This window comes from Lutra lutra, chromosome X (genome assembly GCF_902655055.1).
Source record: "Lutra lutra chromosome X, mLutLut1.2, whole genome shotgun sequence".
Classification (NCBI taxonomy): Eukaryota; Metazoa; Chordata; class Mammalia; order Carnivora; family Mustelidae; genus Lutra; species Lutra lutra.
In genome coordinates this window covers 24,815,043-24,839,320 of record NC_062296.1, presented here as the reverse complement: position 1 = coordinate 24,839,320, position 24,278 = coordinate 24,815,043, and the positions used below count along the sequence as shown (strand labels likewise).

The 24,278-nt window shown below is 40.8% G+C and overlaps 1 protein-coding gene across 6 annotated transcripts in view; it reads left to right on the top strand.

The window, feature by feature from the left end:
* GRIA3 (glutamate ionotropic receptor AMPA type subunit 3) overlaps window positions 1-24,278 on the top strand; it is a 286,960-nt gene that overhangs the window by 205,596 nt on the left and 57,086 nt on the right. For all 6 annotated transcript variants that reach the window (XM_047716296.1, XM_047716295.1, XM_047716294.1 and 3 more), the window contains 2 exons: window positions 12,991-13,367; window positions 23,577-23,775. In XM_047716296.1, the coding sequence (XP_047572252.1) occupies window positions 12,991-13,367; window positions 23,577-23,775 (576 nt within the window). The remainder of the gene's footprint in view (window positions 1-12,990; window positions 13,368-23,576; window positions 23,776-24,278) is intronic.

Below are 24,278 nucleotides of genomic sequence, written 5' to 3'. Positions count from 1 at the left end.
TCCCAGAAGGTGTCCACCTGCCACTTATGGCATCCCTGGAAGTATCTTGCCTCTGTCCATCAGCTAAGCTCACTTCACAGTCTTCCAGAGCACAGGTGACAGCATTTTCAGGAAGCCTTCCCTAATCCCATTTACCCACCTGCAGTCTGGTTAGGTGTCCCTGCTTTTGCTTTTCTTGTGGTACTCTTGAACTGGTATTATAATGATCCATATACATTGGATCCATACTCATGGGTTCAGCTGCCCCAACTGGACTATAAACTCCTTGAGCACAGAAGCCATATCTGATTTATTTCAATATCCCAGAGCACAGCACAGAATGGAGGTTCAACAAATAATTGTTGAATGAATTAATAAATGAACAGAATTGCTCTGCCAAGGGCTTGCCCATGGGCCAAGCCCAGAAGAATTATACTGATAATGAAGGCTTTCAAAAAGGGTACAGCAGTATCCTCAGAGCTCTGCAGTGCACTTGAAAAGGTTTGGGCCCCTGATTGAGAATGTCAGATCATGGGCCATCTAGTGAGGCCTATAGAGACAAGCAGAACTGGGCATAAGAACCGCCCACTGGGTGAAGCAGTCACTAGAAAACTCACCCAAGTGTAGGTGGTGGCAGCTGAGGGTCAGTTCCCTCTGCTTTTTATTTTCATCCCAGTGTCATTAACATACAGCATTATATTAGTTTCAGGTGCACAACACAATGATTCAACACTTCCACACATCACCTAGTGCTCATCACAAGTCTGCTCTGCAGAGGTTTGCTTTCTGACAGATAAGGATTACTTGCAATGACCGGCCCCAGTCTAGACAAGAGGTTAGAGGAAGACTGAGGAATATAGGGGATGCATATACTGAGAGGAAGTTGGCCAGAAGCAAACATCCAAGTTATCTATTGGACAGAGGTGCTATCCAATAAGAACTCCGGTGCTTGAGATGGGAAGCAGCCAGAATAAGGTATAGCTCTCCCCTCCGAAGATAGTACTGGGTCACTAAGTTTTTGGAACAGGTCCTCAGGAACAAGCACAAAGGCAGAAGCTCATTTCTAAAAATAAAGGCACAGAAAAGGAATTAAGGCTTAAAATGAGACTGGACCTCAAGTATCAAAACTAGGGCACTGTCCTCCAGTCAGACAAGCAGCAAGGCAATTTGAACCTTAGCCCCCATCAGTGGGGCTGGAGCCAATTATCTCCCATCGTCAGTCAAATTTGGCCCTGGGAACTGGGGCAGGGCTGAGTTTCAGATGAGATTCAAGTGAACTCCGTTATGAGAAAGAGAAAAAATTCCAATGCCAGAGACAGGGGACTAAATAAGGGGCAGAGCACCTGTCATGCTTTCTAAGAAAGCTGAGAGGCTCTGAACCATCTTGACACAGCTCTAACCTCTTTCTGAGTTGGTGATCAAGACTTCTCTTCTTTTCTACTCTTCATCTACCCAAAACTCAGGCTCTAAGAAGTCCTGTCTTGCTCATAGTTCTCCACCACACATGGCCCATTACATGGTCCATAGTATATACTCACTTTTGCTCTAACAAATGAATGCCTAGCTTGCAGTAATGCTCAGCCAATGTTCATTAAATTTAGCTCATGGTAGGAGGTAATCTTATATCATTACCATTATTTATTATTATCATTGCCATTATTAATTTATTTTTATTATTAGCTACCATTTGTTGCTTATTTCCTGGTTGCCGGACACTGTGCTAAGTGCTTTATAGGCATTATGCAACTCAGTACTCACAACATACCTCCAAGGGAGGTGTCATCTTATTAACATCATTCTACAGATGAAAACACTGAAGCCTAGAGAGGTGTTTTTATGTCAAGACCAAACAGCTTGTAGTGACATGGTGATTTGAACCTAGTCTCTGACTATGAAGTCTGCCCTAGACTGCCTGACAGCTAACATGTTATTTCAGACCCATCCCAACCTAAAAGATAGCTGAAACTTTTTGAAAGGCTTTTGGTGCTTCTGCTTTTCTGGAGAGAAGATTGGCCACAGAAGCACAGCAAAGACTTCAGGTATCGATTTCTACTGGCCTAGAGTAACTGACATGAGCTCTACCAGCCCACTGTGACTCAGTAGCCAGAGCTTTCTAGTGTCTCAGAAGAAAGCTTGTCACATTCTGTAAATAGCTCTGTGCCCTCCTGGCATCGAGCAAGACCCTACACCCAGTGATATAGAGCAAGACAGATTTCCTAACATGGCTCAGACAAAGACCTAGCTTTCTCACCAGGTTTTGGTTTCTCTCCTAGCGTCCTCTGTACTGTGCCCATCTAATCACCACATTCTCTCCCTCTTTCCAATATGCGTGAGTGAGAAAGCTTGAGAAATTAGAGTTCCTCACTTGTTTAATTATTTAGAAACCAGCTCTTTACTGCTAAATAGGTAAAAATTCTGAAGGAGCCTTCCCACTTTTTCCCTCTAGTTCTTTCTACCAAAGACAAAAGCAATAGCCAGGGAAGTCTCTTAAAGAAATATCGTCTGCCCTCATCTGACCTGGCACAAGTTTCTGATGCTTTCTGGGATTAAAACACAAGGTACTTCCAGGGAACTGACAATAAACCAACTGCTGAATTCCACTTTCCTCTAAAACTTGTGGCTATGAAAAATGGAGGTTCTTGTCATGCTTGGATAAGACCTCTCTGTTAGAGAAGATGATCTCAAAAGCTGAATGTGTCCTCATTTTCATTTGAAAGTCTTAATCTTTCAGCATTGGCAAGTTTTACACTTCTCTTTCAATGATAGAAAGGGAGAGAAGTGAAAATGCAGGCATTCATTTCTGGCAGGCCTGGACTCTTGTAGTTTGCAAGTTGCTTAAGAAAAAAAAAAAAAGGTGAGGCTCCTGGGTGCCTCAGTGGGTTAAAACCTCTGCCTTCGGCTCAGGTCATGATCCCAGGGTCCTGAGATCGAGCCCTGCATCGGGCTTTCTGTTCAGCGAGGAGCCTGCATCCCTTCCTCTCTCTCTGCCTGCCCCTCTGCCTACTTGTGATCTCTGTCAAATAAATAAATAAAAATCTTTTAAAAAGAAAAAAAAAGGCAAGTGGGGCACCTGGGTGGCTCAGTCAGTTGGACATTTGACTCTTGATCTCAGCTCAGGTCTTGAGCTCAGGGTCATGACTTCAACCCCACATTGGGCTCTGCGCTGGGTGTGGAGCCTACCTAAACAAACAGGGTGTTGAGGGGAATTATCTCTTGCAATGAACATGAAAGCTACACAGATAGGAATTTTCTCTTATGCCTTTAGCATGTGAAACAGATCAGAAAAGGAAAAAAAACGAAGAAAGAGATGAGAAAAGCTTTGCAAAGATTTCAGTATCCACCATAAAGTCTCAAGAAAGAGTCAAAATGAATTAAATTTGTTCAGGAAGAAAGAAGCCAATCAGCCTCTTTTCAGATGATTCCTAAAAAGTTTTCTTTTCCCTCTAAAGAAAACCAAATCAAGGTTGATGTTTAGGGCACCTTGTAGTGCTAAGAAGGCTATTTTTGAAACAAACGTCAGTAGGACACAATGTGCCCCATTATATAAGCCCTTCAGAACATTATGGACTTGAAACTGTCCACCTGCTTTTAGAGGTTTTGATTTTGAGCTGGATGTCTATAACATCACCACATGGTAATTGTCCCCAGCTTAAATGGCTTACAGACCACAAGTTTTTATGGCTCCAAAACAGCATGTGTTTTAAGAGGACATTTAAAAACATTCTGTTGCTAACAGGGCTCTTAGACATCTTTTAGCGTACCATTTCATCCATTTTGCAGATAAATGTGGGGATCAGCCAGGATTGGCCAGTAGGACTGCCATTTGGGTAAACCAGACAAGGCCTGATGTAAGACAGAGATGACAGGAATGGTGGCAGAGATTGTGACAAGGTCACAAAATCACACAGCTTGGCAGAGCTTAGACTATAACTCCGGTTTCATGACTCCTGGCCCAGTGCTCTATCCACCGGGTCACACTGGCTCAGTTTACTAAGCTTGTCAAATTGCAGGAAGATTGGTGTTGTATCAGATATGACATCCCTGCCTGACTTCAAGGGGCTTACAGTCTAGTTGGATTATGAGTTTTTCCATCCAAGTTACACATTGCGCTTATCTGTGGCCTCTAGAATAATGTAATGCACATCCTTGGTTATTGCTTGAAATATTTGAAAACCCAAAGTCAACAGCTGGGGATTTCTGCCCTTTTCTGATCTAACAGAAAAAGAGAGTCGAGAAAAGGGCTAGAAAGAAATTGAGGTCCTAATTGACAAAAGGTCGCCTGCCAGCAGGCAGCTACTGTGTTCCTTATGTTCCCAGCACTTAGAACTAAAGATAAAGATGGGAGGGAGAGAGTTGCCTTGGGAAAGTCCAAACCACTGCCCACATTGGTACCTCTGCCTTAGAAGAGATCAAAGAGCTTGGGCATGGAGATGGGGCTGGAGGATTGTTGATACCAGGTCACATCCCCTGGGCAACCTCAGATTCCTTCACACTTCCAGGACAAATGGCAATTTTATAGATGCTATTCACACTGACATTTCTCTACCTAGAAGAAATTATCTCTTAAGTTGTCACTATCCTAAGATAGATTCATTTTCCATTAAGAAAGACAGAAAGTCGATCTGTCCTTCCCGCTAAAAGGCAGAGAAGCAAGGGTGCAGTAACAGACACCAAATATTCTCTTCTATTCTTCAGGTGATTACACTAGGCTTTGGCAGAAGGGCTGATAGTTTGATAAAAGTGCCTCTCTCTTTTAAATGATGTATATGAACTCCAGGAAGGAGCATTAATGATGCATGGGCATCTGCCACTCTGAGATTACCAACCAAATTTAGTCTCGCAAGGCCTTTACGCAGCTCCCCCTTATCTTCACTTTGTCTTTAACTCTCTCAGCTCCCCAAGGACTAGGAGCCCTAACCACTAGATCTAGACTGGAACATGTGTTCTGGCTAAGCAGACGAAGAGATCCCGTTGTGACACTGCTTGTTGTTGAACAGATTCAAATAGAGTTCATCCCGTTCCAGATCTAAACAATGGCAAACAGTAAATATCCCATAGAGTGAAGCCAATAAAGCAGTTTAAGTACTGTCTTCATTATACAGCTATTCTCTATCTTGATTATGCCCACTCCTTTCTCCAACACATTTAAACTTTCCAAAGGAAATATCTGCCAAAGTCTACTAGAACCTTATGATTAATACAGGGATAAGGGATCAGGTCCTGTCTGCCTGTTCTCTTGGTTAGCATAGTATCTTTCTGTAAGATTTATTTATTTGAGAGAAAGAGCACAAGTGGGAGCAGGAGAGGGAGAGAATCTCAAGCAGACTTCATGCTGAGCATGGACCCCGAAGTGGGGCTCGATCGCAGGACCCTGAGATCATGACCTGAGCTGAAACCAAGAGTCAGATACTTAACTGTGCCACACAGGCACCCCTACATGTATCTTATGCATTACACGCCAGTACCTTGCGTCCCCTCTCCCATCCTCTCTCTTGCTTTCAAAAAGTGCTTTAAAATGGCAGCTGACAAGCTTCTGCTCATGTGTCATCTCTAGGTCGGTTATAAGTTTTATATCAGGTGAAAATATTTTAAGATACAACATAAGCCTTTCCGCTGGGAAAAAAAAGTCTTTTTTAAAAGATTTTATCTATTTGTTTATTTGACACAGAGAAAGAACACAAGAAGGGGGAGCAGCAGAGGCAGACAGAGAAGCAGGCTCCCTGCTGAGCAGGGAGCCCAATGCGGGACTCGATTCCAGGACCCCAGGATCATGACCTGAGCTGAAGACAGATGCCTAACCACCTGAGCCATCCAGGCACCCCTCAGGAAAAAAAATGTCCTAAATGCCATTTAAATTAAGTGTCATTTCTGTCTTATACCTGTCTGATTCATAAGTGCATCATCCCTACACATAGGAGTTTGTTGGTTTTTAAGTTTTGTGAAATTTACAACTTTGCCAACCCACCTATGAAAAGGATTATAAATCCCCTCAAGTTAAATCCCTTCTAATAATGCAGTTCCTCCAGGTTTTCCACCGGTGAGTGGAAAATTCAAACCTAATTTGGCATATTTACTGAGCCCCCACAGCCACTCGTAAGCTGCATGATTAAAATGCTTTAAGTAGTCAAGATGCAAGCAAAAGCACTAGCAAACTCTTACCCTGAGCTCTTTCCATTTGCTGGTTTTTATCTGTTACCTGAGGCACCTCCATACCACCCAACTTACCAGCCTAGCTTTGTGAAAATGGCCTGCCTACTGCTGTTCCTAACAGAGGCAGATGCTTGAGAACAAAAGTCCGGTACTGGTTCAGGACACCAGAAGTGAGAGGCACTTCATTAGGGAGTCAACACCTCACCTCCTCCCTACTGCTTTCTAGCTCCACTGATCATTCTTAACCCTCTCTCCCAGCACAGCTGCCTTCCTAAGGAGCAGAGACCAGGAAAGGAATGCTGTCTGAGGATTTGTTTTTCTCACTTTTTCATCAGTGTTGGCCTCCTAAATCTTTAATGTGCCTTGGAAATGACCTTCCCCCTCCTCTGCATTCTGCGGCTGTTCCAGGAGCACTAAATGGGTGTTTTCTGACACTAGTTATGTATTCCTTCCATTTCCCTTACTACTCAGGTTGATTACTCCACAGACATTATGTCAGGTAGATCTTGGCCTCTGAAATAATTGACCATTACAACATCCTTTTCATATAGATGAAGGGATGGTGCTGACAGAGGGTAAGGGCTTCTCCCCCCCTGCCTCTGAACTGATGGGACAATCCTACTATATTGGTCCCACCAGGCAGGTATATAAGAGATGGGAGGGGTTGCTAAGTTCCCTACCCAGATGCCTGTCCTTGTGGATTGATCAGAAGCTCCTTCCCTTCTATTGGGTGAGCCTTCTTCCACCTGCTTTTTGCTAGTCCTTTGTCTTTTTCCAGCTATAATAGGTCTTTTTTTCAAGTTTAGCATGGGAAATCTCATGTTGGAGCCAGGTCCACATCAATGAGGCTTAATCGAGCACAGATTTAATGCTATTCTTCATTGAGGGAGCATCCTCCAAAAAACAGATGAACTCCACCTTCTTTGGAAAAGCTCCTTCGAAAGAAATAATTCTGGGGTCCCTGAGTGGCACAGTCAGTTGAGTGTCCAACTCTTGGTTTCGGCTCTGGTCTTGACCTCAAGGTCATGAGATCAGGCTCTGCAGGGAGTCTACTTGAGATTCTCTCCCACTCGCTTTCCCCCTGTTCACATGTGTGTGTTCTTACTCTCCAAAATTAATTAATTAATTAATTAAACCCTTAAAAAAAAGCCAGACTGAGGGAAAAAGGCAAGTGCCTGAGTCGAGCACGTTCTTTCTGTTGTCTTACGTGACTTCAAAAGTACTTCATACTAGGAATGGCTTCCTTCGGGAATCTGTTCTTTTGCTGCATATTCCTGGGAACCAGACAAGAAGCTCCACTTGTCTACCTAGCCACCTCTTGTTAGTGTTTAGCTGTGCTTATCATCTGGTGGGTGTTTGTTGCTGAGGTGTTTTTTTTCCCCTCATAAAGGGTGTCAAGATTCTCAGACTCCTTTCTTTACCTGCTTGAAAAGAGCCCAATTCCCCGAAATTCAATCCAAAGTGATTTTCTCAGACAAATGCCCCTTATTTATGCCTTCCAAAACAAGGAAATGGCCATTTCTCTTACAACGATCAATTATTTAGACGTAAATGATCAAAAAATTAGTTAAATTAAGTAATTAAACTCAAATGAGATCAAATGGGAAATGATACGAGTGGGGCATTTGCATGGAGGCAGAAACACATTGGCAAGGATAGAAGGTGGCTTCATCTGTGAATTCTGTTGGCACGACAAGCCTCTTTCTAGCTGATGCAGGCCCTTTCTGCCAAAAAAAAACCCCACTAGCTTTCTGGCCAATTCCATTCTCCTTAGTAGCTTTTGTTTCTAAAATCAGGTCTGGCCCCAAGCAAAAGGTAAAATAGGTAAAATTTGGCTTTGGCTTCTGTCCAGTTATAAATGCAGAACTGGTGATTCAGGAGTTAGTGGCAGTGAGGGGAGTGTTGAAGCCATAGGTAGTAATACTGAGGGGACAAAAATAATACTGAGGGGAGAAAGTGAAGGACAGGCCCTTAAAGGAGTCTTGCTTACTCCACAAACCTTCACTGACTATCCCCTAAGCCAAGCCCCATGACTAGACTCTGAGACTACAGAAGTACACCTTGGCTGAGAGAGCAGAACTGGAAAGAAAAGCCAGAGAGGGAACGTTTGAGAGATACGAGGAGAAGCCATAGTCTTCAGTGTCAGAGAGCCAAGAAAAGTGGGTACTTCCTGCAAAAGGCCGTGGTGTCACATGAGCAGGGAGGTCTGAGGGAAGGACTTCGAACTCCATATGGTAACCAAGTATATAACTGAAGAAGCAATGTCAGTAAATTGGAGGGCATGGAAGGTAGATCACAGGTGTTTTATAAAGACAAAGTGGTGAGCGCCTGGGTGGCTCAGTTGGTTAAGTGATTGCCTTTGGTTCAGGTCATGATCCCGGAGTCCTGGACTTGAGTTCCACATTGGGCTCCCTGTTCCTCAAGGAGTCTGTCTGCTTCTCCCTCTGACCTTCCCTTTCATGCTCTGTCTCTCTGTCAAATAAATAAATAAAACCTTTTTTTGAAAAAAAGGACAAAGTGGTGTTAAAATCAAGAGATAGGAAAGGTGTATTTTTTTCAAGGAGATTACTGGTGAGAGAGAAAGATGCTATATTGTTAAGAGGATAGCAGAATCAAAAGAAGGTGGGAGGAGTGCTTTGTGTTTCATTTTAGGCTGTCAGTAAACAGAATTACCTGAGTATAATTTTGAATAAGATCAATTAATGGTTCTCAAGTGACAGTGAGCATTCACGAATCACCTGCGGGGCCAACTGAATCCCCTCACAGAGCTTCTCGTTCCCTACATGGGGATGGGGCCTGAGAATTAACATTTCTAACAAGTTCCCAGGTGACTCTGATGCTGCTGGTCCAGCAAACCACACATTAGAGCCATTGAGATAGGCTGAGAAGGAAAAATTAGGAAAAGAAAACAAATGGAGCTGAGTTTTAAGAAGAGACGGAAGAATATGGGATGTGGGGAATAAGTGGATTGAGCCTTAAAAAGTTCATTTGCTATGAGATGGTAGTGACAAAAGGAATAGGTAAATTGGGGTGCCCGGCTGGCTCAGTAAAAACATGCAACTCGTACTTGGGGTCATGACCTGGAACCCCACATGGGGTGTGGAGACTACTTAAGAAATAATTAAAAAAAAATTTTTTTAAAAGGAATAGGTGAAGACACAACAATATGTTGAGAAGGAAAAGGGCACAAAGATAATAGAGCTTGTATCAGTTGGCTGCCATCTCAGTAAAGAAAGAGGCAAGACTGGGGCTCCTGGGTGGTAGTTAAGCATCTGCCTTCAGCTTGAATCATGATATCGGGGTCCTGGAATCAAGCACAACATCAGTCTCCCTGCTCAGGCTCCCTTCTTCTCCTTCTTCCTCTGCCCCTCCCCGCTTCTCATGCATGCTCTCTCTCTCTCTCTCTCTCTCAGATAAATAAATGAAATCTTTTAAAAAAGGAAGAAAAAGAGGCCAGATCACCTGCGGGGAGGGTGAAGCTGGTAAAGATAAGGGTCTGCAAAAAGTTTGGAATAAGCATCACTCACAGACTTAGAAGAAAATCAGCTTTCCTGAGATAGATGATGGATTTAACTTCAGAAATGAGGAGTTTGAGATGGTAGTGAGCCATTCAGGTAGATTTGGTCAGCGAGCTTTTGGCTTTAAGAAATGCCTGCTTTCCGTGGGCTATAGGAGATCCTCCACGAGGGTGAGGAGTTTTGTCTGCTTTGTCTGTCTTGCTCACTGCTTCATCTCCAGCACCAAGAGTAGTGCTTGGCACAGAATAGGCACTCAAATATGCACTGGAGTAAATCTGAGAGGGGTTGATTATTGTCCATAAAAATAGTGTATAGTAGAAACCTGCACATATCTATGGCATTAAGACACTGTGGTGGCTAAGAGCAGGAGTTCTAGCAGCATTGTCCACAGTAGCCAAATTATGGAAAGAGTCCATATATCCATCGACTGATGAATGGATCAAGAAGAGGTGGGAGTGCCTAAGTGGCTCAGTGGGTTGAGCCTCTGCCTTCAGCTTGGGTCATGATCTCGGGGTCCTTGGATGGAGCCCCACATTGGACTCTCTGCTCAGCAGGGAGCCTGCTTCCTCATCTCTCTCTGCCTGCCTCTCTGCCTACTTGTTATCTATCTCCCTCAAATAAATAAATAAAATCTTAAAAAAAGAAGAGGTGGGGCGCCTGGGTGGCTCAGTGGGTTAAGCCGCTGCCTTCGGCTCGGGTCATGATCTTAGAGTCCTGGGATCGAGCCCCGCATCGGGCTCTCTGCTCAGCAGGGAGCCTGCTTCCTCCTCTCTCTCTGCCTGCCTCTCTGCCTGCTTGTGATCTCTCTGTCAAATAAATAAATAAAATCTTTAAAAAAAAAAAAAAAGACCTTGCTCACTTTAAAAAAAAAAAAAAGAAGAGGTGGTATGTGTGTGTGTGTGTGTATACACACGCACACACAATATTACTCAGCCATAAAAAAAGGATGAAATCTTGCCATTTGCCACAACATGGATGTAGCTACAGTGTATTATGCTAAGTGAAGTAAGTTAGAGAAAGACAAACACCATATCATTTCACTCATGTGGAATTTAAGAAACAAAACAGATGAATATAGCGGAAGGAGTAAAAAAAAAAAATAAGAGAGAGAGGCAATCCATAAGAGACTCTTAACTCTAAAGAACAAACTGAGGGTTGGTGGAGGAGAGGTGGGTGGGGGATGGACTAAATGGGTGATGGGCATTAAGGAGGGTACTTGTAATGAGCACTGGGTGTTATATAGAAGTGATGAATCACTAAATTCTACACTTGAAACAAATATTATACTATATGTTAACTCATTAGAATTTAAATAAAAACCTGAAAGGAAAAAAGCACATGAGTTCTGAAATGTGAAGACCATGGTTCTAATCCCAGGCTTCAGTTTCTCCTACTTTAACATTGGAATAATTATGTGCCAACCTTAAATTTGCTAAGAGAATTGAATAAGATAATATATATGAGGTGCTTACACACAGAATAATCATTGATTAAATGTTAGCTGGCTATTTATTATCTGCATTTCCCTTAAAATTAATTAAGATGTGTTTTTAATCAGTTTGAGTCACCACATGGGACTCAGGGTAGTAAAACATTTCTTTCAAAACATCCTCTATCTCAGACTTCATTACTCCTCCACCTCTCCTCACTAGTAAGGATACTGAGGGTAACTCTATTTACGTAGAAAAAAAATTATCAAGATTGGTCTTTTTATTTTTGTTTTTTTGTTTTGAGATAGCGAGCGTGCACATGTGCAAGCAAGCAGGGTGAGGGCAGGGTAGAGGGAGAGGCAGAGAGAGAATCTTAAGCAGGCTCCACACCCAGCATGAAGTCTAACCCGGGATTCAATCTCATGTCCCTGAGATCATGACCAGAGCCAAAACCAAGAGTCAGGCACTTAACCGACTTAGCCACCCAAGCACCTCAAAATTGGTATTTTTACTTCATATCTGATATACCATCCAAAAGACTTTCCTTAGAAGCACTTTTCTGGGTGTGTATTTTAAGGCCTGGCTCCACACTAAAGCCTACTAAACCTACTACTGTTGTAGAGGAACCAAAGAAATAAGTGCAGAAATTCCTCGTGCTGGAAAGAAAAGGAAAGAAATTCCTAGTGCCTTTTTTCATGGGATTAATATTAAAAACTTTGCCTACCTTTGCCTGAGCCCATTATGCAGGGCAGCACTGATACATTTATTTTATTGATCCAATACTCATGAGTGCTACACTGATATTTGTCACTAGACATGATGGCTTCCTATAGAAATTAATATGTATTCTAATAACTGTTTAACCCTTGTTATTGCCCATGCAGAATTCTTTCATGTTTGCATAGATTATATTCAATAGTCAATAACTTATTTTCTAGGCATCCATAGTTTCTTTATTTAGGATGTGCTGCAGTGATAGATTAAAATAAAAAAAACAAACAAACAGAAGATTGAGTCCCTGCCTTTAAAGAACTTTATGTTTTAATATACATTCTCTGAAAAAAAATTCAAGAATAATAACAAACACTCAAGTATTAAACTGAGGACTATAGTCCTATGTTGCACCTCATGGTGGGGAGGGAGGCTCATATAAGGAGTCTAGACTATATCCTTGCCTCTTAAGAACTCCCGGTTATGTGAGGAATCTAAGACATAAGGGGATGAAAATTAAAATTAAAAACAAAAACAAAAACAAGAGTTGGAGTGCCTGAGTGGCTTAGTCGGTTAAACATCTGAGTCTTAGCTCCAGCTCAAGTCATGATCTTGGGGTCATAGAATCAAGCCCTGTGTTTTGGCTCTGCACTCAGCCAGAGTCTGCTTGAGATTCTGTCTCCCCCTCTCCTTCTTCCCCTTCCCATCCCTCCCTCTCTCTCTCTCTCAAATAAGTAAATAATTCTTGAAAAAAATATAAAACAGGAATTAAGCAGTAATTGGGGCACCTGCCTGGCTCAGTGGGTAGAGCATGCAACTCTTGATCTCAGGATAATGAGTTCAAGTCCCACGTTAAGTGTAGAACTTACTTTAAAAAAAAAAAAGAGTGAAGCAGTGATCTGTCACAAGGGAATACAAGTTGATTTGCAAGATACCAAAAAAAAATTCTAAGAAAAAAATTGAGTTAGTTGCTCTAAGGCAATTGGTCACAAAGGACAAAAGACCAGCGGTGTCCTTTTCTTACTTACCCTCGAGTTAGAGTGTTTTTAGAATCCATTGAATGCTACTACTTTTCTGACCAAAACATTGACAAATTAATTGGTTATAGTGATCTAAGAGTTTATATTTGCACCAAAGAGGTATAGTAAGTGGCAAATGACTAGTGGAAATACTGTCTCTAAAAGTCCATTTTTTTTTTCCAGAGGGCTGATATAGCTGTTGCTCCACTCACTATAACCTTGGTCCGTGAAGAAGTCATAGATTTCTCAAAGCCGTTTATGAGCCTGGGCATCTCCATCATGATAAAGAAGCCTCAGAAGTCAAAACCAGGAGTATTCTCATTTCTGGATCCCTTGGCTTATGAAATCTGGATGTGCATCGTCTTTGCTTACATTGGAGTCAGCGTAGTTCTTTTCCTAGTCAGCAGATTCAGCCCCTATGAATGGCACTTGGAAGATAACAATGAAGAACCTCGTGATCCGCAAAGCCCTCCTGACCCTCCAAATGAATTTGGAATATTTAACAGTCTTTGGTTTTCCTTGGGTGCCTTTATGCAGCAAGGATGTGATATTTCTCCAAGGTTTGTTTCCATGTCATACCCAATGCCTCCTTGCATTCTGTGGCCATGACCCATTCATGTACATCTGGTATTCACCCATCTCAAGTCCAGATTTCTTTCACTTAACATTCCATCCAATGACAAATATATCATCAAGCCATTTTGTTTGCTTGCATCCATAAAGTGAGTGTGTTATTCGTGGTGTTCTGAATGTCCTTCATGAATTTCTATGGTATTGTGTATTTATACATATTACAGCAAATATTTAGACTCTGGATAAAGGCAACACTATCAGCTAATATTAATATTATTCAGATAAGACTAATACTAAATCTTGATCAGATCAATCAGGTATGGTTTCTTCCTTAAGTGAGCTAAAAACATTTTCTCATTTGTCTAGAGATGGGATCCAGAAAAAATTTGAAAGAATATAGAACTCTTCTTAAAAGCCCTCCCACTTTCCCCTTTCAGTGTCCTACCTTTTTCATTTCACTCTTAGACTGCCTAAAACTATTCATTCTAACATCTCGCCCAAGTTTTATAACTAAAGCTATAAAAGTACTGAAAGTATAAAAGTATAAAGGTACTAAAATGAAAACTTAAGAGTCGAAAAAAGGAGAACTTAAGGGGAAATCTCTATGATCTTGGATTGGACAAAGAGTTTTCAAAACATAAAAAAGAACAATCCATTTTTTAAAAAATTGACAAATTGGACTTCATTAAAATTCAAAACTTTCATATTTCAAAAGACCTCATTAAGAAAATGAAGAGACAAGCCACAGACTGACAGAAAATATTAGCAAATCAAAATATTAGCAAATTTACCTCTGATAAAGGACTTATATCCAGAATATATAAGGATTTCTTGCAACTCAATATAAAGAAGACAACCCAATTTTTAAGATGGACAAAATATTTGAATAGACCTTTTCCCAAAGAAGATATACAGATGGCTAATAATCACATGTAAAGATGTTCAACATCATTAGTCATTAGGGAAAAGCAAATTAAAATCACAATGACATGGGTGCCTGGGTGGCTTAGTCAGTTAAGGATCGAGCCCCACATCAGGCTCCCTGCTCAGCAGGAAGCCTGCCTCTCTCTCTTTCCCTCTCCACCTGCTTGTATTCCGTCTCTCACTGTCTCTCTCTGTCAAATAGATAAATAAAATCTTTAAAAATGAAAATTAAAATAAAATAAAATCACAGTGAGATACCTCTATATATCCTCTAGAATGGCTGTAATAGAAAAGACAGTACCAAGTGGTGGTGAGGATGCAGAATGACTATAGCTCTCATCCATTAGTAGTGTGAATGCAAAATGCTACTGTGAAATAGGAACACAGTTCCGCAGTCTCTTATAGTTAGACAAAAACTTGTAAGATGACACATCAATTCCACTTAGTTATTTACTGAAAAGAAAACCTATATCCACACAAAGACTTACAAATTTTCATAGGAGCTTTATAAAAACCAAAAAGTGGAAACAACCCACCTGTCCATCAACAAGTAAATGGATGAACACAATGTGGCATATCAATCCAATGGAATACTATTTGGCAATTAAAAAGAACAAGCTACTGATATGCTATGACATGGATGAACTTTGAAAACATGATGTTGCATGAAAGAAGCCAGACACAAAAGGCCACATATTTTATGATTCTATTTATTGAATTCTATTTATTGAATGTCCTTTATTGCATTGATCCATTTGTCCAGGATAGGCAAATCCATAGAGAGAGAAAGTCTCTAGGGACTTAGAGGGAATAGAACGAAGCTAAGAAGGACAAGGATTAGGCTGAGGCAGGCAAGGCTGAACACAGCAAGTACAAGGGGCAAATTCAGTCTTTATTTAAAATTTTGATATTTGTTCATCATGGGATTTTTTAATTAATCTTGATTTTTTAAAAAATATTGCACTATAATGTTCTTTACCTTGATTAATAAGATTTTGGTACCACTCTAAATTTTGTGCAGGCGTAAATGCCTCATTGATCTCACCCTTGTCCTGACCATGTCAGGATTAAGCACAAATGAGCATGAAGAAACTTTTCAGGGTGAGGGAAATGTTCCAAAACTAGATTGTGGCAATAGCCGCACAACTCTTAAGTTGACTAAAATTATTCATTGTACGCTTAGGCTGGTGAATTTGATGAGATGCAAATTTTATCTCAGCGAAGCTATTGAAAATATTGAATGTGAATGTCCTAGATCTCACCCACTTAGTTTAAGTGGTAATTCACCTAAACAAAACAGTGTTGAATTTGTAATCATAAAATATTGTAAGCAAATGTGGTATCTTTAAAATCGGTGAGGGGGGAGTGGGGTCTTTTCTAAAATAAAAAGTTGTAGTTTTGGTAAAACTGAACATTAATCCAAACACTGACTAGAGTCTATTATACAAACATATGGGGATTTTCATTTAGACTATAAGGACTCAGAAGTTCACCTACTATGGTTTTACAACATACTTCATTTTAAGATTATCCACCTGGAGCACAAAACATTTCAAATGAAGTTTTGCAGCATAACTCACGGGTAACCATCTTCAAATTTCTAATGTAATGTGCATGGGACAAGCCTCTCTTGTCTAAGTCATATCTTTTGCCACTCTCAATCTGCTTGGTCAGCTACTCCAAATGATTTCACTCCCTGTTCCTTTTGTGCTTATAATGTGTGTCATTTTGTGATACTATCTGGCAGTTCATTTATTTTGCTAGTTTCTTTTCTTATTTTTTTTAAATGTTCACTTGAGAATAGGGTTTCTGAACGTTCCCTAATTCGGTGATTTTTAACATGGCTGGTAATCTGTGTTGAGGCAATGCTAAAGAGTCATTAAGGATAGAGATTTTATCGGTTTCTGTAAGTAAATTTTCAAAACTAAATTTGTGATATCCCCACCAGTGTGCCGCATACTACTCTGTGTACTCAAACTTCAAAACTATCTGTTTTTAGAAGTATTTATGCACATTGCTTCATTTAGTACTAACTTAAAGATGATGACCTGAAAATGACAAGCTGGATAGATTCTTTCTGGTAGCAGAATTTAAGCTGTGGCTCTTCTGTGGCACTGAAATATATCAAATCCTTTTTTCCCCCCAAGATGCACATTTCATTACGCTTCACTAGGTGCTGTCATATAGAGCAATGGCTTTCAAATTTTCTGACCATGTCCCTCAGTATGAAATACATTTTCCATCATGACTTAGTGTGTGTGTGTGTGTGTGTGTGTGTACACATATATATATATACATGTATATAACATGTATATAACATAAGCATCACCAAACATTACCCTTACAGCATGTTTCAAATGCTGGTTGCAACTCAACCCAGCAGTAAGACACACAGGCTATGGAGTAACACTGGTCTAGAGTAACAAATATTCTCTTTTTTGTGCTTTTGAGTAATAAATTATTACTCTGTATATTTTCTACCAAATGGGTGATCCCTCTTTCAATATTGTCTTTTGTGTCCTTCAAAGGAAATTATATCTTGATAAAATTTTATACCTTGTAGCCTACTTACTTCTCCTTATCTTGAGAGCTATATTAGTTATATATTTGTGCTCAATTATATAACAGAAAATTCCACTGAAATGTGCTTTTCTATGAACAGATCTCAAAATTCCTGATAATGACATAGTTGTGCTCTAAGATTCATGGTCGCCTTAATGGCAAATGCCAGTGTTATACTTTATTTCTGTTTAATGGCCACACTTAGGATGCAGACTCTCCAGAAAGCCCCGAATGTGAACATGCATTGTACACTCTGACTCTTCCCAAAATTGAAGCAATCCAAGGAATTATAAGAGACCACATTTTAAAGTAGAACTATCGACTATCACAGCGGGAGGAGATGTCAGATCAATTAACCCAACTGCTTCTGTTTCCGGAGGGCAGAGTGACAACAGCCTTCACTGAGCTCCCACCATGTATGGGCACTTTTCCTGCATTATCCTATGGATTTTAATCCTCAAAACACTGCTGCCTTGTACTTCTTTTTAAGCTGAAGAAGGTGACACCCAGAGTAAATACAAAAACCTAACTCCAACTCCACACCCTATGCTGTTCCATTTTATGCTGCTTTTTTCACAACGTAGACAAAAGAACTGTACACAGGGAGGTACTGTGGTAGAGGTCAGGGTCCTAGGGATTTAAAAGCCGGCAGTACAACTGTTCCACACTGTACCACACGCTGCCTCCACTACCAACCTGAAGGTGCATTGCTTGTTTCATTCTTTCTTCATGTGTCCAGTCTCCCAACCTCCAATGAAACTCTGCCTCCGCCCGGGTTGTTAAAGGAAGGTTTGGGCAGTGAGCGCTTAAAATGCTGCTGGGCGTATGTTCACTTAGAGTAAAAGAGTGGGAAATCAGCAATGGGACAGCATGAGTAACACCGAACATCATTGCATTTCCATCAAATAAAGGTATTGACAGAGGCTTGGAAGCTTAAAGAGCCTGTGTCAATATTAGGGTTGATATTTTCAACTACTCCAATTGTTCAGAGTGAACAATTCAGCTAGAGGCTGAATCACCTTTAGAGAGGCTAATTAACGTGATCAGCTTGGGTTATACCCATATACAAACTGATTTGTTTGGGGCAGTTGGGAGAATAAAGTATGAGAAGATGCCACTCAACCCTCTTCCCCAGGAGGGGTATGGTGAGACTGGCAGTGGGTGTAGCCAGATGGAGGTTGTGCCTAGGGGTTAAGTACTCAGGGTGCTGGAGTTAGTCTCACTGGATTCACAATCTGCTTAGGAGTTGTGTAACTGCTTAGGAGGGCACGTTACTAAATCTAGCTAAACCTCAGTTCCTCATCCATAAAATGTAAAGCATAGTACGGGGCATATAGTAAGTTCTCGGTAAAGGGTAGCTATCTTCCTTATTAAACTAGCTGTTTTTCACCACCCAAACTTCACAAATACTAACAGTTAATATTGTACTTGCATGTTAGTCCCATAAACTCCTCAGGAATTCAGTTGAAATTATAGGCAGTGCCACATAGCTGATTTCTGATGCGAAATAACCAACAACTTGCCCTCTTGAATCCATATAGTGCCCTCCTTAAGGATTACACCTCATGCAAATGTTTTGATTGTATGTTCTATAATGATTTACTGATATTGACAGAATGTTACAGTTTTTTTAGATATGTCATTTATTTCCTTCGTAAAACTTGGATAGAACCTTGCTGAGCCATCCAAAGTCCGAGTCCTTCCAGACAAACGCTCCCCCTGCTGACTTTCTTTGAAGCTGCAGGGCCATCCAAGGGCTAGCCAAGTTGAAGATGGGAGGACTGGGGGAATTCTAGCAGAGAAACTGGAGGGATCAAGCTAACTTGAATCTGATTACTGTGTGCATATTATTCCAAAGGCATTACTCTTCTCTAATTCCACAAATATCAGATACTGTCCAGGTTAGGTGACACACAGATCCTTTTGTCAGATGGAGAATCCGCGCCAAATAATAGAAGACACGAAGGGTATGAAATGAATGGGACCAAAGAAAACAGGATTTGGAGGCTCCATTTTAAGCAAAAGCCTTTCCTTTGCTGATGTTTGACCAGAGTCTCATCCTACTGCAAATTCTCTTCAAAGTAGTAGTGATGTGCAGATCAATTAGTGGTGTAATAGCAGGATTTTTATTGCAGCAATTTTATGACTTTTTCTGGCTGAAAGCCATAGTTCTCAGTCTTCGGGAGGTGGTTTTTTTATTCCCATCAGAAAATACTGTATGAGCCAAAGATTGATTGTGTCATAGAATGGGCATTGAATAGAGTGTAGAAAGGATACATACTTTGGAAGAAAGAATGGCGAGGGCGGGAGGAGGGGGTAGAAAGAGCACGATGAAGAGTTTGTGCACAGGAGAAGTGGTTACAGTTTCAGCTCTTGATCTTGCGAAGCTAGTAAAGTGCAGATTTCAAAATTTACTTACAAGCTGAAGGTTACAGCACATAGCTCACTTTTGTTATCATTTCAGAGGTCATAAAATACATTTTATTATTAACTCGGAAACTCTACTTCCGTATGATTACAGATAATGAGAGCATTGTATATTATTTTGTGGTGTTTTTATGTCTGTTTTTCTCTTGTTGCTAATCCACTTTCATTCACTTCCTCTTTTATTTCTTCAAAAGGTATGCTATGTTCCTTATAATGCATTTTTATAAATACTAAATGTGCAGAATTTTATAGCCATTTCATTCTGCCAACCTCAAAATCTGTCTTGTGCAACAAAACTATTTGAAATGAATGTTAAACATTTTGAAGCACATTAATGGAGGGAAAGAAACTGGGAAATGACAGATCTTTTTAACTCAACTATAAAGTCTTGTCTTGTTTTAATAGATCCTCTTAAAAATGTCATGGGGCTGACCCATCAGTCACTTCTTATATAGCCTCCGTGTGAAATGTGGGTTATTAAATGGCTATGGTTTCATTAACGAGAAAAGGGAAATGTAAAAATTCTTACAGAACTCTTCCCTGTGAGTTCTGCTGTGCCTTTTCTCAGCGAAAGGATTTAGGCATTCATGCCATGAAGGAAAAAAAGTGGTAGAAATTCCTTCAAGACTCTTGTCAAAGCTACTGCTGCCTTGAAGGGAGAATGTTGAATGCAAGCTTGTGCGTTTCACACAGATTCCAAGGAAGCTCCTTTTCCATCTCTGCTGAGGCTTGTGGATACTATTATACCCTTTCTCTGTGAATATTCACCAAAATTTTCCAAGCACATAGGAATATCATCATATTAAGCACGGAGTTGCCTGAGTCAATAGCCATGTATACAAGAGGCCACAAAAATGACCACTTTGCATTTAGGTTTATTTTCAGTTATGTCAACAACCAATCTCAGCTAAGTCCTACAGAGCAACCACATGATTATCTGGGTCACCTATTATGGTGGCCAAAATAACCAGATTAGCAGATTAGCGGGCTTGATTTTAGATCATACAGAAACAATCCATTAGCCTCGATAGAATGGCACAAGTGCAATTTCCATAAATTACTGTATTTTTCTCCTTGTCTCAAGTAGACAATGCATAAACTATGATTGGTATTCACAGCAGCTTAATACACCCCTTTCCATACCAAACCATGATTCTGGGAATACGCCAAAATCAGCTCTCCCCTTGGTCTCAGGAAAACCCCATCATTCCAAATAAAGATGGCATTCCCAGTTCCATTCCAAATGAATAGCAGATAATAAACAATAATTAGCCAAACATGTTTGCTTTTCCTTCAATTCTCAGTTATTGTTCAGAAAATTGCACCTTCTATAATGTATACACCATTCTGGATTTTCTTAGACAAACTATGACTATTTTGTAGCACAAAAATATGGGCATTTCTTTACATTTGTGTAAGTATAGGTTATTTATTCTTATTTCTCATCTCTGTGCCTCAGTTTCTTTATCTGTAAAATGCTTCTGTTTTGTAATCTGTAAAAATAGTACCTAACCATAGAGAGGAAGGATTGAAAGAGTTGATCCATGTCAACCTGAAGCAATGAGAACAATCTCGAAGGGCTCGGTAAGGGTTAGCTATTATTGTTATCATTTTTATTACTCTATTACTACAGATGCTACTACTTTGAAACATTAATCTTTTATAGAGTAAAATTATTTCCAGAGTCAGATCAGTTGAGGATAACTTAAATATATATGGCAACAATGAAGAAAGACTATAAACGTCCAAATTCATAACTGAAATATCCCGTAAACATGTAGCATTTAGAAGTGTAACACATTCTTTCTGCCTCATCCCAATGTTTTTACCTCTTCTGATTAAAAGGGACATGTTCCCAGAGGACATACTGAGAGAATATAACTCTTAGAAGAATCCGTTGCAAAGCAGATTTTCACATCTGAAAGGCAAAAAAGTGTGTTCAAAAATAAAGAAGGAAGGGTGGTTTTAAGCATCCAGGAACCAATAGGAATGATAGACTTCCAAAAAATAACGTAGTTTTGTTTTAGTTCACCAACAATGAACACCATTTATCAAAACACCTGCCAAAACTATTCAACCAGAATGTAAAGTCAAAAACAACTGATTTTTCCAGAGGCTAATACAAGTTTATCTTGGGACACGGGAATTTAAATTTGCTTCAAAGTGGTCAAATGCAAGTACTAACAGAGAAGAGCTTGATTTGCCGGCTTTCAGCCCAGAACTGCCCTCTTCCCACAGGGCCTGGTGCATAGAGCCTGGCAATGTGCCAGGCTCCTACGCCTATTTTTCCCTTTATGACAAGAGTGGGTTCTTTTCCTGTGAGCTTTTCTGGGCATGGGAGAGAAGAGCCTAATCAGGATGGAGCTCTGCCACACAAAGAACTAGCCTAGAGATAATGTGGCGATGTTTTATAAAACCTAGGGACCAGATTTTCATTTCTGCAGCCAGAGCCAGCCTTCAGCAACACTCTGAAGGAGACGAAGCTGCCTCCTTCTGAGCTGCAGCCCATCCCTGAGCATCCGGGGCCTTCACTGCTCCCTGACTCCACAGACCCTCTCCCTGGGCAGCATTCCCGGCGCAAGGCCCTCACTCCCAATCTCGGCTGCACCAGCGCTTTATCCAAATGCCGCTGCTTCAGCCTAACTCCCCCGCCCCCTGGAGTCTGACTTAATTGGTCTGGGGTAGAGCCTAGGCACTTTTTCGTGTGTTGTCGTGTTTTGTTTTCTTTTATCTCAAACTTCCTAGATGATACTGATGTGCAGGCAGAGTTGAGAATCACTGATGTAGAAGAACAAGATTCCTCAGCTTGGTTTGCAGATCGCTGCAATCACCAGTGATGCATCCGAAACTCAGGCTGTTGAGCACTGAATCTGAACACCCCATGTAGTGTCAAAGGCATAGCTACGTTTAAGAACAAAATTTTCCTTTATGACTACTTACCCATCTTCTGTCCCATTCTCTACTAACTACATCAACTCATCCAAGATCATGTGATAATAAGTCCTATTTAAGTTACTGGTTAACTTTTTGACCAAGTCTCCTAAAGAAAACAGAGGGTGATTCCAATCTGAAGAATTTCTATGGCAGGCTGGTGAGGTTTTGTTTGATTATTTGGGGGTTGGGGGGTAGGCAGCGGTGGAAACAAACCTTTCAGTGCCTGGCAAATTCTATTATTCAGGTAGTTCCCTACTTCACTTGAGGCCTGTCCTGTGTGCTAAGGCTTAGTTTGTGAAAGGGGAGAGTTTTGATCTCTGGAGCTAAGCTCCTGAGCCCCATTAGCCATTTTTATTAAGATCCTAATAAATAAGGCACCTGGGTGGCTCAGTTTTAATGTCTGCCTTCAGCTCAGGTCACAATCCCGGGGTGCCGGGATCCAGTCCCATGTTTTGTTCCCTGCTCAGCAGGGAGCCTGCTTCTTCCTCTCCCTCTGCTCTCCCTGTTTGTGCTCTCTCTCTCTGGCTCTCTCTCTCTCTCAGATAAATAAATAAAATCTTTCTTAAAAATCCTAATAAATATTATCTCATGGCTCCTTGCATCATGGGTGACCAACTCCACAAAATGGCAATATTTTTATTTATTACATATTATAATATTTAATTAAATATACTAAATTTATTTTTATTAAATTTACTAAACGCAGAGTGAAGAGTACCCCTCCACCGACCCATTTCTCTTCAAATATGTGAGGTTTTTTGACTCTGTGTTTCTCCCATGACATCAGCCTACATCAGTGGTTCTCAGCCTTGGCTATACCCTGTAATCACCTGGTAAGCTTTAAAAAAATGTATGTCAGGGTCCCACTTCCCAGGCTCTGACTTAACTGGTGTTGGGTAGGCCTGAGCATGAGATTTTTTTCTTTTTTTTTACAAAGATCCTGGATGATCCTACCATGCAGGCTGAGAACCGCTGGCCTTAAAGGAGGTGGGAGCAGGCTTCCACAGTTGTGCCCAGCAGAGTTCACACAGGAAGAGAATCTGATAAGTACAGTTCTTAAGTGCAAGCAGGAGCTGGTAAAAAGAAGACGTTTTTCCTAGGATTAAAAAAAAAAATCCTGCTTTGCAAGCCATAGAGGCCCAAAGAGCATTATGCATGTACAATCATCATCTGTCGTCATGACATGGGATGTTGTGAACGTGTTACTTTTATTTGGTGTTTTAATTCCCTGACATCATCTACTTCAACTGTACCGAAACTACTTGTCTTTCCAGAAATAAAGATAAGGATTTTTTTAAACTGAAATCTGGCCCCTCTGGGTCTGGATTGGTCTTTGTTTTGTCTCGTAGATCGCTGTCCGGGCGCATTGTCGGAGGGGTTTGGTGGTTCTTCACCCTGATCATAATTTCTTCCTATACTGCCAATCTTGCTGCTTTTCTGACTGTGGAGAGGATGGTTTCTCCTATAGAGAGTGCTGAAGACTTAGCTAAGCAGACTGAAATTGCATATGGGACCCTGGACTCCGGTTCAACAAAAGAATTTTTCCGAGTAAGTGCTTTGCGTGAATTGGACCGGCTGCTTTTATTTTATCATCTTCCCACAAAGGCAAATTCATGGGGCTTTTAAGGGAGGGAGGGGAAAGTGTGGGGATGTTATCAAAGCAGAGTGTCTTAAATACAACACGGCTGGGTTGGTGACCCAATTCATTGTGGGTGAAAACCAAGACTTAGGTGCAGCATAACAAGTGGTGGATCAAGAGCACAAGGCTCAAACTCCCAGGTTTGAATCCCACCCCGGCCGCACAGGGATTGTTTGTTCTTGGGCAAGTCATTTCACTTCTGTCAGCCTTCGTCCTCTTGCTTGAGAAATGAGGGGACTGAACCAAATAATATGCGTTCTCCTTTCTAGCTTTTACAAAATCAGTGATTTTATGTCTCAGCAGTTCATGGAAGGTAGGTATGTGACTCTGTCTAAGACTCTGAGGAGTGACAGACTATCAAATTGCATATTTTATTTTAGACAGTGGTTTCCTATTGAAATGCTCTATGCTT